Genomic DNA, 16700 nt, shown 5'->3' with positions numbered 1-16700 from the left:
CTCAGTCTTCCTTCTCCTATCACCTGGCAGCCACTAGTCTTTGTCTCTGTGGATTTGCCTATTTTGAAAATATGTGGCCATTTGTGTCTGGCTCCTTTCATTTAGCATAATGATTTAAGGTTCCCTTATGTTGTAGCATGTATTAGCACTTCCATCCTTTTTGTGGCTGAATAATAATCCATTGCAAGGCTATACCACGTATTGTTTATCCATTTATTAGCTGATGGAATTTGGGATGTTTCTACCTTCTGGTTATTGTGAATTGTCCTGCTACAAACATTCATGTGTAAGTTTTTGTTTGAACACCTGTTTTTAGTTCTTTTGGGTATATACCCAGGAATGGAATTATGTGTGTGTATTTTTATTTTTTTCTCACACAAAAGAGATTTTTCTGTGGATGCTTTTATACTCTGTTTTTTCACTTAACAGGGTGACCTGAAAATCATTCCATATTAGCACATGGAGATAGTTCTTTCTTACTTACGTATTTCTACATACTTGCATAGTATGTAACTGTATAAACATGTGATGATGGTGTATTCAAATGGTTTCTGTGAGTTGTCAGTTAGATTTTCAACAATTTGCTTTCACAAAAAAATCTGCATTGAGTAACTTGGTGCTTTTCTCAGAGAAAACTCCTAGAAGGAGGATTGCTGGCTCAGAGAGTAAATGCACATGGAGTTTTAGGAGATACTGCTCTAGTACTTGTCCCATTTTGCACTCCCATGAACAGTATGCGTGTCCATTTAGACCCTATGGCCTTGCCAACAGAGTGCATTGTCAGGCCTTTGGATTTTTGGCGTTCTGATACATGAGAAGTGACATCTGAATGTGGTTTTCATTTGTGTTTCTTCTACAGATGAAGTTGAGCATCTTTTCATGAAACTTAGAGCTGTTTATACATTTTTAATTTTTAAGTTTTTTTAATGTTTGCTTATTTTTGAAGGAGAGAGAGATAGAGAGTGAACGGGGGAGGAACGGAGAGAGGGAGACACAGAATCCAAAGCAGGCTCTAGTTTCTGAGCTGTCAGCCCAGAGCCTGATGCGGGACTCACACTCACAAACTGTGAGATCATGACCCGAGCTGAAGTCAGATGCTCAACCCACTGAGCCCCGACTGTTTATATGTTTTTTAATGTGAACTGTATGTTTGTGTTTATTGTGCACATAGTTTTTGGGCCTTGGGGCTTTTTTAATATCAGGGAATTTCTTCTTAAAGTTCATTTATTTATTTTGATAGAGGGCTTGGGCATGAGCAGAGAAGGGGCAGAGAGAGGGAGAGAGAATCCCAAGCCGGCTCCACACTGTCAGCACGGAGCCTGATGTGGGGTTCAAACTCCTGAACTGTGAGGTCATGACCTGAGCTGAAATCAAGAGTCAGATGCCTAACCAACTGAACCACCCAGGCACCCCAGGAGTTTTTTTTAATCAGAAAAATTGGTTCTTTATCTGCAAAGCACTGCAAAAGTTTTCTTGTGTTTTGTCTTTAAACCTGTTTCTGGTATAATTGAATCTGTCAATTTTTTTCTTGCAGATGGATTTTGAATATGTTAGAAATACTTTTCTTATACCCAGCTTACAAAGGAACTTAAAAGTATTTGTCTGTTTTCATTAAAATTTTTTTGATCTGTGATTTTTTTGGTGTTGGTACTGTTTTCTTTACAATTGGAGAGCCAACACTACTTGTTAAAAAGTCCATTTTCTCCCCAGTGATATAAGATGCCACCTTTATTATATGCTAGGTTACACAAGTAATTCAGTCTTTTCTGGATTCAATTTTCTATTTCATCTGGTGGATATCTTCTTTTAAAAATTTATTTTAATGTTTATTTATTTTTGAAAGAGTGAGAGCATGACTAGGGGAGTTGCAGATAGAGAGGGAGACGCAGAACCTGAAGCAGGCTCCAGGCTGTGAGCTGTCAGCACAGAGCCCGACAGGTGGGGCTCGGACTTACAAACCCTGAGATCATGACCTTAGCCGAAGTTGGACGCTAAACTGACTGAGTCATCCAGGCACCCCTGGTGTGTGTATTCTTACGCCACACTGTATTAGCTATTCATTCTAGGTCTTTTTGAGGTAGAGAGTTCTGGAATGAATCAGAAAGAGGGAGTAAAACTGGCAGTATTAGAAGAGTTTGTAGGTGATTAACACATTGCCATAAGAGAAAACATGGAAAAAACGTTTCCGTGCCGTTTAGTGTTGTTACAACATATTGTGTGTGTGTGTGTGGTTGCTCTTCCTCAGAAGATGGAAATTAGGATGCTACACTACCACGATTGGTAATCCTATTTCTTCATAGTTCAGTTTTCCTGCCGTCAGGATAGCACTAAAAAAGATGATCTGATGAAGGCTGCTAGGCTAATCCTCTGGTTCCAGATGAGCTTGGTGGTTTCATTTCTCTTGGAGAAAAAAACAAAAAAAAAATCCTACCTTTTAAAAAGATTTCTGTTCACACTAACAATAGCCATTAAACAGTCCTGCTTAGTAACTTATCCTGATATTTAGTGTTTCATCAGTTTTTTTTTTAAGATTTTATTTTTAAGTAATCTCTGTATCCAGCATGCAGCTCGAACTCACAACCCTGAGATCGAGAGTCACATGCTCCACCAGTTGGGCCAGCCATGTCCCCCATCATCAGTTTTTATAATAACATTTAGCCAAAGTTTTCCTGAATTAAGCCACTTTTAAAGATTCTTCCCTGTGTACCACGTATAAAGTCTCATATTTTTGTATTTTATTATTTCTTTTTTAGTAGGCTTCACGCCCAACATGGGACTTGAACTCATGACCCCAAGGTCAAGAGTCACATGCTTTACCAACTGAGCCAGCCAGGCACCTGTGTTTTTATATTTTGAATTCTTTATGTTTTTCTTTTCATTCTCCTATACAGAGGGCAGGTGACTAGGCTTTTAGTTGTACATGTTTATGACTAAGTTGTATTCCAACAGGCAAAGATGAAAAAGCACGTACTAAAGACAGGAGGAATGTAAAGAAGGCTGTGGTGACAAAACCAAACAATATCAAGTCACTGTTCATTGCTAGTGCTGGGAAGAAGACTGCAGACGTGAGTTTCATGGTTTCTTTGTATTTTGTCTTTTTCTTTGAGAAGTAAATTTAGTATTTGATTGTATGGACAATAGGTGCTCAGTGTACTTGAGCTCAGATATTTCCATTGTATTTTCCCACTTTCACGAAGTTGGATGTGTATTTCTAGATGAATTTAGGCACCTCATTGTTTGGAACTTGGAGATAGAAAAGTGAACGGACAGGGTGTTTATTTCATTGATTAGCCGGAGGCTCCTGGAATGAGGGTGAAAACAGGATGGGGGCTCTAGGTTTAGGAGTTGCACGTACACAGGTGGTGGTTTAGATCTGAACGGTAGGTGAGTCCTCAGGGTGGGGACTGAAGAGGCAAGGACTGACTGGTTGGGTTCTTCCTTTCACAGACACATGGTGTGGGTGAGAACGTGAAGTTCAGGGCTTTCTCATTCTGTCTCCAATTATACTTTTCAGAAAGCTGTCGACTTGTCTAAGGATGATCTGCTAGGTGACATTCTCCAAGATCTGAACACTGAGGTAAGTCATTCTCGGGGAGTTGTCAAAATATGCGGGGGACATAGGCTGAAGAAACAATTCAGTAATTTTACAAAACAGTCTGCTGCTAGAATTTAAAACAAAAAATTCAACGACAACACAACCCCCCCCCCCAAAACACACACATGCACACACACACCCCCACACAAACAATTCTCCAAATTGGTTTCTTACCACTTTAGGTGAGTAGTTTCCAGCTGTTACAGGCTATGCAGTTATGTCGATGGGGCTGCGTGGGGATGTGTTTGAGGTAGTAAGAATATACACGAGTCAGTTCTGGGAATGCACGCTGCTTGTGTTTAGTTGCTGCAGTGTATGTTCCCGAAATAGATTGAAACCTGTCAGTCTGCACAGTCAGGCATGAGATCCTCATCTTGAATTCAGAGAGGGAGTGAAGGAAGAGGCAGTGAGCTGTTCCTGAGACAACTCAGACAGGCTCGGCTGCTCTGGGAGTTTACACTTGGGGCTGTTACACGTGGAGACTAAATTCATTTAGAGGTGTGTTTCTTTCTAAGTAACGCTTCGTTAAAACAACACCAACATGTGTAGTTCTAGCTTGACAGTTTTTACATGCAATATCCTGGAGGGGTAGGGGAAAAGTATGTTAAGTTGTAAAAAGAAAAAATTGGGTGAGAGGTGGATTTAATATCTGTTCTGGTTTTCTAGTGAGTCTGGTATTGTTGCTATAGTAACTGTAGTACACGAACATAGATCTGCTGGGGGAGCAGGGAAGGAAGAATGCTTTGCTTATTGGGCTTCATTGGGGGGAAGAAATGTACTTTTTCTGTCTTCTGGTAAGCCAAGCATGGCAGTGAATGTCTGTCTTACTCCTCCTTTTAAAGACACCTCAAATAACTCTACCACCTGTAATGATACCAAAGAAGAAAAGATCCATTGGAGATTCACTGAATCCTTTCTCTGTGCACACCCCCAAGGTAAAGTGAGTGGAAAAACCTTCAATCTTGATTTGTATTATTGCTTAAAACTTACTTTGTTGGTTTTCTATGTGAGGGAAATGCTTTTGAATTTCTTCTTGATTTTTGTTTTAAATTAGGACTCCCTTTTGATTGTATAGTTTCATGTATTTCAAAAATAGCATGTGCCTGCTTCTTTCATAGTAAATTTTTAGTAACTAGTATGTGTTTATTATAGGTATTACAGCTGTGCTAAATGCAATAATTTTCTTCCTGGAAACAAGTATTTTTTTGTAAACCTAGGTAACAGTAAAATAATGGAAGCTGTTACATTAATGATACATAAAATTGTCGTATAAATGGGAACTGTCGTTTTCTCCGATCAGGGTAGGACAGTATAAAATACTATGCAGGTTTAACTGACCGAACATGTAAAAATATTTACAGGCAGTTCCTTCAAGAAAAACTGCTTCCCCTGTCTCAAGGAAGGAGCCTCCATTAACTTCTGTTCCCCTTAAACGTGCTGAATTTGCTGGTAAGTCTAATGTCAGAGCTGCAAGGGTGTTGAGCAGTTGCAAAATGCTGTCGGGAATGGAGGTCCCCTGAAGGAGGAAGTGGAGGCAATTTTGAAGGTATTGTGATAGCAGGTTTAAGGGTGAAAGATTTGAATCCATAGCAGCAAAAGTTAGAAAACATCCAATTTGGAGATTGAACAGGAATGCAGGCACAGTGTGGGAGGAAGGGTAGGCTGCTGTTGCCATGTGGGGGAGGCCTTTGTGTTACATGGCAGCTCTACATGATGGGAATGTGTGATGACGCCTACAGGAGAGTCCGTGCCAGCTTTGTGTATAGACGACAAGAAGGACTCCGGGACAATGAATTTTGAGGACGGTGACTTTGATGAACCTATGGAAGCTGAGGAAGTAGATGTGGAGCCCATGGCTGTCAAGACTTGGGACCAAGAGAGTGAGCCAGCAGAGGGGGTGAAACATGAGGCAGATCCTGGGAAAGGCCCCTTGTCCTGCTTGTAAGAGCATCTTATGACTTTTTTGGCAGGTAGCACTACAAATGACTCAGTTGGATTTTGAAAGTTTTTGATATGTGATTTCTGCAGAGGAAGTTTCCTCCCAGATGTTTCTTGTTGGGACATTGATCAGGAAGATGATAGCAGTTTCTCAGCCCAGGAAGTCCAGGTGGATTCCGGTCACCTCCCGCTGGTAAAAGGGGCAGATGAGGAACAAGTGTTTCAGTTTTATTGGCTGGATGCTTATGAAGATCAGTACACCCAACCAGGTAATCATACGTATGGTAACCGCCTTTAGTACAGAATGGTGCCTTTCCCTTAAGTGCTTTAGTTACTATAATTGGCAAAGGCTCTGCCCTCACATACATGTGTAGTAAAAGAGCACCATTCATTCACTGTGAAGTGTGTGAGCCACCCCGGTGGAGATGAGCTGTGGTATGAATAATCCTTAAAAATGTGTTTTCCGAAAACCAGGTATATGTGATTTTGGAACCTGTGCTTGTTGTTCACCTTCGATGTATCTGAAGTTGTAGTTATGCGCTTTCTTTTAAATGGAATCAGTCATTAATTTGTTTATTTAGCAAATTGAATACCTGCTGTATGCCAGGCAGTGAGATGCCGTGAACTAGCCGGACAAATTCCCAATCCCAGTGGAGCTTACATTCAACTGTGGTGGGAGTGGGTGGGGAAAAATGGGTGGTAAATAAGGTAAGTTGGTAAATGGTGTGAAGGCAGTTAGTTGGGGGATGGCCAGGGAAGGCCTGTTTTCAGAGACCACCATTGGGTGAGATCTGAGGCACGTGCTGAGCTGAGGAAAGAGCATTTCATTGTGATGAACTGGTGAGCACAGAGGCCTGGAGAGAGAAAGGAGACCGGTCTGATTGTAGCACAGCAATCCAGTGACAAGATTGGTAGAAAATGAAGTTGGAGACAAAGGCAAAGGCCAGGTGATGAAGGACCATGAAAGCCACACTGAGGAATTTAGATCTCACTCTAAGAATGGAGAGGGCTGCAGTGGAGGATTTTAAGTGCTGGTGGCGTGGCGGTGGTAGTCATATAGTTGGATTTACTATTAAACAGGAGCCTTCTGGTTTGTGTGGAGAATAAATAGGTCTGTGCGGAGAATAGTGTGTGTGTGGGGAGGGGAAGACTGGAGCCTGGAGATCATTCAGTACAGGGCAGGCATGCTGGTTACTTGGCCTAGTGATGGCTGTGGAGGGGGAGAGGAATGAATGTATTTCACATGTATTTTGACATGAATTTGTCACTGGATTGACATGGGGACTGACAGAAAGGAGGAATCGAGGATGGTTCCCAGGTCCTCCTCCGAATGAACTGAGAATGTGAATTCTGCCTCAGACAAAGCCAGGAGGCTCTCTAGTGTTTTTTTGTCCTCCTTGAGCCCTTCTTCACCCCAGGGTTGGGCATGCCAAGGTAGGTCAGATTAATATAAAATACCACATATATCCTTAAACAGAGTTGCCTTCACTCGGATCCATTTCTGGGTGTGAGGGTAGATACAACTGTGTATTTTTCAAAGTGGTTTCCCAGAGGCTGCATCCAGTGAAAATAGAGTATCCATGAAGCAAGTGAATGAGTAACAGGAGTAAGCATTAACCATCAGTCTTGTAGGCCAGATTTATCTTAAAGATAACCAGGCATTGACATCCACTGGAAGGTTGTTAACAGTCTCTCCAAAGGGAGCAGAAGCATTAATAGGTCTCAGCATAGCAAATGCATAGGGACAGAGCCATTTGAGGAGTGAACTGCAGTGTGTTAGTTTCGTAGGTAAAGAATAAGCCCTGTTAAAAAATCTCAACCATCTTAGAAATGGTATCTACTTTAGCTGTGACAAGACCGTTCGGTTAGACCCTCTCACCTGTTTGGCTACTACCTCTTTGCTGCTCACCAGTGGAGGGTAGACTGGCAGGTGGGGTTGCATGCGGCTGAGCAGGTGTTTCCCATCCAGTGCCGAAACCCAGGCCTGCCCTATCATACGGCTTCAGGGGACGTCATTTTCACATGTGCTTCACGTGTCTCCCGCTCCCTGGAGTGCAACACTGGGGGGCTTGCTGGAGTTGCGCGATGTGGTGGGCCTGCCCTTCCCAGTGCTAGTCTCTCTGCTGGGTCCGCTCGGTGCTGGATTTGATACCCTGTCTTGGTTAATGGTCCCATCAAAACCAGAGACTCGGGAGCAAGCCTTGACTGCCCCTTTTCCTCACTTTCCTCACCATATCTTGTTAGTTTTCTCCTCCTCAAGGTGACAAGCTGTCTTCTTTCTCCTTGCGTCTTCCACCTCTGATCCCCACTTGCCTCCTGAAACCATTGTGATAGCTTCCTGAGGGATCCCTCAGCTGTCATCCCCACATTGCTGCCAGAGCGATTGCTCAGCAGGGGAGCTCTGACCACATCATTCCGTTGTTAAAAAAAAAAAACCAACAACAAACCCAAAACACACCTCAGTGGCTACTGTCTGCAACATAAAGTCCAAGTTCCTTAGGAAGGCTTCTGACACCTGCCGTGTATGACTTCTGTGTTCTAGAGATAGTTCCCTGTATACACCTGCTCCTGTTGATACCATGTCCCTTTACTCATGGTGTTTGACTGGAATGCCCTCACTGTCTCAGCCCAGGTGTGTCATCTCCTGGAAGTTTTCCTAATCCTCTAGACCAGCCTCATTTTCCCTGGGACCCCATCATACCCTTTCCTGGTGCACTGTTTGTCATACCCCTTTGTAAAGATCTGATTCTGTGTTTTTCTTGCTCCAAAGTATTTTATTTAACTCCTGGATGGATGGGACCTTTTATTTCCAGCTTCCAGCCTAATGCCAAGCATGTAGTAGGTATTGAATAAATGTCCATTGAAATACACTGCATGGCTGTGGACAGGCCTGTACATGCACATGGAAGGTTTCAGGGAGCCAGAGATGCATTCACTGCTGTTGTTGAGATTGCCTCTTGTAGCCTGCTAGCAGCGTGGGGGAAGAACGGGTAATGCAGAGAGACACGGTGCCGGCCAAGGTTAATCCACGTATAAACCAGCAGATTGCCCACTGTCAACTGCCAAGGATTAGAACCTGAAGCAACAACAGTCTTGTTTTCTGTGTGAAAATGAGTTTATTATTTCCACCTTTTGTTTACTTGTTGATACTCTGAGAAACCGACAGCATCGTTTCGCAGGACAAGGCTAAGAGCTGCACCATCCACTATGGTAGCCACTGTCCACATGTAGCTCTTTAAATTTAAAGTAATTAAAATGAAATAAAAAAATTCAGCTTCTCAGCCAGTAGCCACATTTCAAATGCTTTAATAGCCACCTGTGGCTAGTAGCTACCAGATCCATGGATGGCATAGATAGAACAGTTCTGTCATCACAGAAATTGCTATTGGCTAGTGCTTGTCTATAGTCATAGTTGTTGGAGGTTAAGATCGAGGCACTGAAGCGCGGCTTTATTAGGAAAGCCACGAATTTATGATACGTATCGTTACTGAATCTCTGGTGCTAACCATAGTCAAAGATAGGCCTTTTCAACCACTATCGGGAAATATTCTGCATTTGAAACAGATACTAGTCTCTTATTGGCTTATCTCCCAACTGCTATGGTAAAAGGAAATTTCAAGTGCTGGAGAAGGCCTCAGGCAGTCTGGTCTAGTTATAGAGAAGAAGTTAAGGCTTCAAAAAATAAAGTGGCCAGAGCTCTGGGCTTCTCACCCACAGTCCACTCTGCTGTTCTGTGGCACTTCTTAAGCTGCGTTCTCTGTGATTGATGCCAACGGGTTAAAAAGGACGGCTTAAAAAAAAAAAAAAAAAGACGTCCTTTAATCTCAGGGGGTTGAACAGTTTCATCATGATAGCAGGTAATGATCACTGAGCCTTGGTGAAATCAATGCTGCTAATAAAAACGAAGTACTCCCAAAGACCCTGTTATTGTGTCTCCCTTTTTTACAGATTCTAAGTAAGTCAGTTATTGCTGAATGCTCCATAATTATGAAAAGAGTCTTACTCTTTGCATATGGGAAGATATCCTGTCTTCATTATGACTTTTTCAAGGTTGAATAATCCTGACTGCACCTGGTTTCAGCTAGTAACTTTGGGGGGAATGTAATCTTTGTTTACCATGATCTTTTTGTGGCAAATGAGGCATAAACAGTGTCAAATGTGTTGCATGAAGTGTGATATTAGTTTGACTGTAAAATGAGCTATTTGAATCTGTGAATCCAATATTAGGGTCTTTATTTTTCTTTGCATGGAATTTTGTTTCTTCGTCTCTCACTGTTGTGAGGATGACTTTTAATTTTCTGAGCTCCTGTGATTTTTTTTCTTTTTTAATCATTCCCCACAGTCCTCCCTTCCCTCTCCCCTTCTCCCCCCCACCCCAGCTGAAAATCACACAACTCTTTTAAGAATTTTAATCATGTGCAGAAATGAAATTTTTTAGATGGTCTTATTTCCACTAGAACGAGTGACAAAAGGAAGCACTGATGAGCTATCTTGTGAAACTGGAGTAATTGGCCTTGTGAACAGTAGCCTTTGCATGTGCCAGAATTTTCTTAGTGCTCAGACAAGTGGCTGTGTTGAGTGGCTATGCTGATAACTGCTGTCTAATTATGCACAGAGCTCGGGATTTTGCACAGTGGCCATCTTTTAGGTTGACAAACCTCTGGAGTCCTTTCTTGATATCCAGTTTTCATGAACAGTGACTTGATGTCTATGTAGAAAGGCTTGTTTTTACTTTGTGGTATACATTACATGGGAATCTCAAAAGGAGCATGTCTGCTGATTTGGTTACTAGATCATTTTTTAAATAGGAATAGAAGAAAAACGAACATGATAAGCACCACCTATCCAGATGTTTAAGTAGTGAGTGAGGTAGAAAGGGTAAAATAGGAGATAGTAGTTGAACTCTCTTATGACATCCTTATCATTATATAGAATAAGATATATGAGATCTATTATGTTTTTCCCCAAATGCAATTTTACATCTAGAAAAATAGTGATGCACCATACATAGCTACTCTTATACATGAATGTTAATTTTTATTCCTAAGTACAAGTGCAAGTTAGTATTCTCACACTTCACCAGAAGTTTCTTTTTATTTTTTAATTTTTTAAATATTTATTTTTGAGAGAGAGAGGGAGAGCACACATGCACACAAGTGGGGGAGGAGGGGCAGAGACAGAGGGGGCAGAGGATCCTTAAGTGGGCTCTGCATTGACAGCAGTGAGCCTGATGTGGGGCTTGAACTCATGAACCACAAGATCATGGCCTGAGCCAAGGTCGGATGCTCAGCCAACTCAGCCACCCAGGTGCCCCCCCCCCCCCCACAGGAGGTTTCAATAGGAGATTTGTTGGAGAATAGTTTGCTTTTTTTTTTTTGTTTCTCTGAATCTGGGTAGTCCCAGTTCTAGGAAAGTTTTTTTTTTTCCTTACACTGACCTAGGGTATCTCTTTAATTTCTGAGGTTATGTATACATTGACCTGGGATGTCTCCCCACTTCCACAGAGGTTTCTGCACTAACCTGGAGTGTCTCAGTAGTTCCCCAAGTGTGGATACTCAGACTTGGGATGTCTCCCCAGTAACTGAAGTTTGTCTCTATTTACCTGGGATATCCCGAATTCTAGGGAAAACGTTTACATCAGGTTGGAGAATCATTCTGCCCCCTGACATCTCAGCGGTCATGTTTTACTAGTGTGATGTTGTGTGGCATAAGTACTGAGTAAAGGAATTGGGCTTGGGGGGTGGGCAGCTGTTGCAAATTTACTATAAAAAATGGTGTGTCATGAAGGCATGAATGTGTGGACACGTTCAGTGAGCCTTCACGCTGCGCCTTTAATGTGAGTAATTGAAACGCTTCTTTTCTCATGGTTTTCTCCTATTCTCTTAGGTGTGGTATTTCTGTTTGGCAAAGTTTGGATTGAATCTGCCAAAACCCACGTGAGCTGTTGTGTCATGGTGAAAAACATCGAGCGAACACTCTACTTCCTTCCCCGCGAAACGGTAATCGCTAGTGGTTAGCCTCTAATTCCAAGTACGTTGTATGTTCTGCCACCAGCCATATTCTTCAACATTTTCTTGAATTTGAATAGAAAGATAACACATAGCAAAGTAATTGTTTCCAATACTTGCAGCATGTTTTGTGTTCTTTTCCTGAAATGGAAAGAAACTGTTCTGATCTTGTTTTTATTAGTTACTGGCAAGTCGTTATCCACAGCCTTGATGCTTCCTTTTTGCTGACTGCCTGATGACCACTGATTGTCAGCAGCTCCATTAGAGGTTGGGAGAAATAGAGAAATGTAGTAAAACTGTTTTCGTTAAGAGTGTTAAAGTCTGCATTTTAGTATATAATGCTTTCTTCTCTCTGACCCCTCATTTCCATACTAATCGGGGTTGGGAGTGTATGGCTCTAAAATGTCCCAGGGCATTTGGCCCAGTTTTCATGCTTTTGCTATGCATGTAGCAGTACCGTGCCCACTATAGCCATTCAGCCAGGTCAGCTCCATTTGCTCCTCCTTTTGAAATTGGGACTTAATACCCACACTCCCCTCCCAACCCCAGCCCGTCCCCTGAGATCTCAGCTGGACTGTGAAGCTTCTTGGTCAGGATTTACAACACTATTCTTCCATTTTGTAGAATCAGTCATTTTTATCTGATGTGCTTTTATGATGCCACTGGGAGGAATCGGGCATTGGGTTTCGTACCTTTTTGGGGTCTCTTTGTATCTTTGAATTCATCTCTCTGTAAGAGTGTTCTTTTAAATGTTTAAATGGCTGAAGATGAGAATTGAATGAGACTTGGGTTTCTGGTTGTTGAAAAGATCTCATATACAGATACTTTTTTTCCTTTCCCTTCTCTCCCCATGGGAGAGCAGAAAATTGATCTGAATACAGGAAAAGAAACAGAAACTCTAGTTACAATGAAGGATGTTTATGATGAATTCGATGAGAAAATAGCAGCAAAATATAAAATTATGAAGTTCAAGTCCAAGGTTTGTATTTGGTGATAATTTTTTCCAGCTCTGTTTATTAGTTGTTTGTTCATTTCCTGACTTAACAGAATAGTTACTGTATGTCTTCTTTGTACAAAATGTGTTTTTTGTGACTGCAATTCATTGAATGGAAATTTCATAGATACCAATGTAAAACTAGTATGTTAAGATTTGTAAAAGTAATTTTTCTTTCTCTTTACTTAGAGAATAATTTTCTTGAATTTGAATAGAAAGATAACACATAGCAAAGTAATTGTTTCCAATACTTGCAGCATGTTTTGTGTTCTTTTCCTGAAATGGAAAGAATCTGTTCCGATCTTGTTTTTATTAGTTACTGGCAAGTCGTTTTGGTCAGAAGGTTAAGGTGTTATAGTCAAACTCTGGGGACTATAGTGCTATTTCTGATAGGATAAAAATCTTTTATTTGTGTGTTACATATTGATTGGCCTTGATTTTAGTGATATCAATGACACCTTTAGCCATCATCGTAGGGGACTGTAACCCAGCATACTTTTAACAGTGGTTTCAGCAAAGGGAGGATTGAGTTGCTGACGCTAAGGTTAATGGTCTTAACTATTTGAGCTTTGAATTGCGGCTGGTGGATCATTCCTCTAAAATTCTAAAAGTAGTGTGGTATAATGGTGAAGAGCATAGGTGCTGGGACCAGACTGCTTGTGCTTTAAGTCCTAGCCCTACCACTTTGTTGTGTGTGACCTTGGACAAAAGCTGAGTGATTTCTCTGGGCCTGTTTGTTCACCTGAGAAATGGGGCCCTATTTCAAGAGTTGTGGCAAGAGTTAAGTCACTTAATTCATGTTAGGTGATTAGAACAGTCCTTGGTGCTTGATAAGCACTCAGTAAATAGGAGCTATAATTTTAATGCTAATTAGTAATTTTTCTAGCAAGATGGAATTGGTTAATATCAAAGAGTAGCAAATGATTTAATACATTAACATTATAAAAATTTTAAATCTTTTATTGCCCTTCTTGAATGCAAATATTTCTAAGTTCTCTAGTGTCTAAGAGATAACTTTTTAGCATTTTGTCACTGGGTGTTTTAGTCCTAGTTGAAAGGGGAAAAGGGTGCCCTTTTGGCTTCATTTACCTTTGTGTTCCATAATGATACTAGGTTCCTCACTGTTGAATACAGGGGCACGTGTTGTACATGGAATGCTTGTCATTTTCATTTGTGAAGTTTTTGTGTTAATGATTTTTTATTTTTATTATTTTTATATGTTTTTTGCATATCCCTTCCCCTGCCCGTCTCCAGCAAGTGGAAAAGAACTATGCTTTTGAGATACCTGATGTTCCAGAAAAATCCGAGTACTTGGAAGTTAGATACGCGGTAAGTCAAAATTACTGGGTTTTGGTTGAGAATGACATTTCTCTATTTTTGAGACTTCAGCTGGCTTTCAATTAGGAATATTGCCAGGGCTCCTCAAGTCCATAGTTCAGTGAGGTGGACTTAGTCATGAATAATGAAAATGGTTCAAATTAATTTAAGTACATAGAACACTGGTTATGCTGCCTGTCTCAGGCTTTCAAGTATGCATCTTTAAATAAATAAGTTGAGACTGCACAACTGCTTGTCAAGTGGAGTGAAGGCCACATGATGGAGTTGCACATCATTAGTCTGTTGGAGTGTCCCTTCTGAGCCGCGGAAAGGTGAGAGAGGATCGTCCGTAGTGTCGCTGTAGTGCTGCTCTTGCTCCCGTGATAGGCAAGGTCATTGCTCTGGGATGTTAATTAACTGGGCCTTAACCTCTTTTTACCTTTGTTCTAGAGTTTTGATCTCACAGTGTCGGAAAAGGGAAACTTTTAAGAAATGTTTCTGACAGTGGTGATGAAAAGTTCCCTAGGAGCATTTTGAATGAGTTCCACTCTCTTGCTTTCATTCTTCTAATGGAGTTGTACTTACTCAGCTGTTCTTTATCAGTAAGGCATGTACGGCTCTGGACAGAAATCCTCTTTTCCGGGAGCTTCTTGGCCTATTTTTCTTCTAATGGGTGCCATCAAGATGCATTATTTTGTCATTGTGAATTGTTTTTCTGTCCTACTGTGAATTGTTTGGGATTTCATTTGTTGCAAATTACATTTCATATATATCAAAGGGATTTCTTCTGGTGGTTCGTAGAGAGGCTTTTGTTTATTTCAAATACAGACTTCGGAAAATGTGAAGTAATGGTTTTAAACAAAAAAGGGTTGTTGTTGTTTTTTTTTTCTTCTTTGCCTTTTTCAGGCTGAAATGCCACAGCTTCCTCAGGATTTGAAAGGAGAAACTTTTTCTCATGTATTTGGGACTAACACATCCAGCCTGGAAATATTCTTGATGAACAGAAAGATCAAAGGACCTTGTTGGCTTGAAGTAAAAAATCCACGTAAGGAAAAATTTACCTTCAGAAAGTTAAATTGCCAGTAGGGTGATGTTTAGAAGTTAAGGACTTGGTCTGTTTATTTCAGTGTGTCCACGTCCTTTTTTGTGTTTCTTTCCTCAAGGTTTTCCTCGAGTGAGTGTAGGGCGTATGCTTGGAGCCACTTCCATCGCTGCAGTGCCTGGCAGCTCGGTGGGAGGGAGGCCTTAGTGAGTCTGGGTGGCCTTTGCCCGCACCCCTCCCCGCATCCCTCTCTGTGCCGCTCCTGGCGTGTACCTCCCACCCTGCTGATGGGCCCCCTGTTGTGCGGAGCGAGTTGCTCACCCCTGAAGGAGAGGCAGCATCCCTGCCTGACGGGGACAGTGCTCATTTGGTTTATTACCCGATGTTTTCCAGTGTTTGCATCTGTGGTACTCTGTTTTGTCTTCACAAATCTCTTAAAAATGTTTGGTGATTCCTTCAGGGTAGTGTTTTTTGTTTTTTGTTTTTTTTAAACCTATTTTAGGTCCTGGATTCTTCAGAAAATCAGATGAAAGCTGTGGACCTTTTACCAAGAAGATGAGCATATGTGTACACACACCCCCACCCACCCACCCCCACATACGCGCGCGTGCACACACACACATACACACACACATGGCTTTGCATACAATCCAGTAATTGAGCTTATTTTTAGTTAGATGATGTAATAAGACATTCTTATTAGAATATGGGATTGAAGACTATCTCAGTTAATCACAGATGTCTTAATTATAGTAGTTTTCCTTTTTCAGCAAATGGCTGTTGATCTGTTGTATCTGTTCTCTTTCAGAGCTCTTGAATCCGCCAGTGAGTTGGTGTAAAGTTGAGGCAGTGGCCTTGAAACCAGACCTGGTGAATGTGATTAAAGATGTTGGTCCTCCTCCAGTTGTGGTCATGTCTTTCAGCATGAAGACAATGCAGAATGCAAAGACACATCAGAATGAGGTAAAGAAATAGGGCATATTTTTGTACCCGTGTCTTAGATGCAATACTTGCTTGAACTTGTACAGCTATTCTATAAGGGAAAATTGTTCTTTCTGGAGGAGAAAGTACTAACGCAGCACCAGACTCCATTTTGGAGAATGTATTGAATGTGTTGGGTGCTGGAGGTGTTCTTTAAAGATTTAAATTACTGGACTTATTTTTATTTTTTGTTTTTTGAATATTTTATTTTGGAGAACTTTAAGTGGACTTGGAATAATATAATGAACTCTCATATACCAGTTACTCATATTCAGTGGTTAGCAAGATTTTGTCACACTTGTTTCCCCCACCTTTAATTCTTGTTGAAGTATTTTATTTTTTAATTCATTTTTAAATACATTTTTAAACATTTTTTTAAGTTTATTTATTTTGAGAGAGTGTGTGTGCAAGTGAGCGTGGGGTAGGGGAAGAGAGAGAGAGAGAGAGAGAGAGAGAGAGAGAGAGAGAAAGAGAGAATCCCAAGTAGGCTCTGGGCTGTCAGCACAGAACCTGATATGGGGCTTGAACTCATGAACCGTGAGATCGTGACCTGAGCTGGAGTTGGGTGCTTAACTGACTGAACCGCCCAGTTGCCTGTCAATCTCTTTTAAATGGGAGCAGCTCCCTCCCATCCTCTTTTTTCAGTGACATTGACTTTAAATAAGTCATTCTTCGTTGTCTCATACAATGTCGTATTTTCTATATATGTTTGCTTCCTGGTGTCATTGGACAGTTTCTTTTATACCAGGGGTTGATCAAGTACGGCCTGCGAACACATCCAGCACACCACCTGTTTTTGTAAAAAAAAAAAAAAAAAAAAAGTCA

General features: G+C 41.2%; 1 protein-coding gene across 2 annotated transcripts in view; it reads left to right on the top strand.

Annotated features, from left to right (window-relative positions):
• Positions 1 to 16700, top strand: part of POLA1 (DNA polymerase alpha 1, catalytic subunit) — a 300188-nt gene that overhangs the window by 13215 nt on the left and 270273 nt on the right. For both annotated transcript variants that reach the window (XM_019419738.2, XM_019419737.2), the window contains exons 5-15: positions 2950 to 3065; positions 3515 to 3577; positions 4438 to 4530; positions 4957 to 5044; positions 5335 to 5536; positions 5624 to 5802; positions 11420 to 11532; positions 12404 to 12520; positions 13790 to 13864; positions 14759 to 14897; positions 15703 to 15857. In XM_019419738.2, coding sequence (XP_019275283.2) covers positions 2950 to 3065; positions 3515 to 3577; positions 4438 to 4530; positions 4957 to 5044; positions 5335 to 5536; positions 5624 to 5802; positions 11420 to 11532; positions 12404 to 12520; positions 13790 to 13864; positions 14759 to 14897; positions 15703 to 15857 — 1340 coding nt within the window. The remainder of the gene's footprint in view (positions 1 to 2949; positions 3066 to 3514; positions 3578 to 4437; positions 4531 to 4956; positions 5045 to 5334; positions 5537 to 5623; positions 5803 to 11419; positions 11533 to 12403; positions 12521 to 13789; positions 13865 to 14758; positions 14898 to 15702; positions 15858 to 16700) is intronic.

The sequence above is a fragment of the Panthera pardus genome, unplaced genomic scaffold (assembly GCF_024362965.1).
Source record: "Panthera pardus isolate Hobbes unplaced genomic scaffold, ASM2436296v1 HiC_scaffold_27, whole genome shotgun sequence".
NCBI lineage: Eukaryota > Metazoa > Chordata > Mammalia > Carnivora > Felidae > Panthera > Panthera pardus.
Note: the sequence above shows the minus strand (reverse complement) of the source record. Positions and strands in the feature narration are given on the sequence as shown.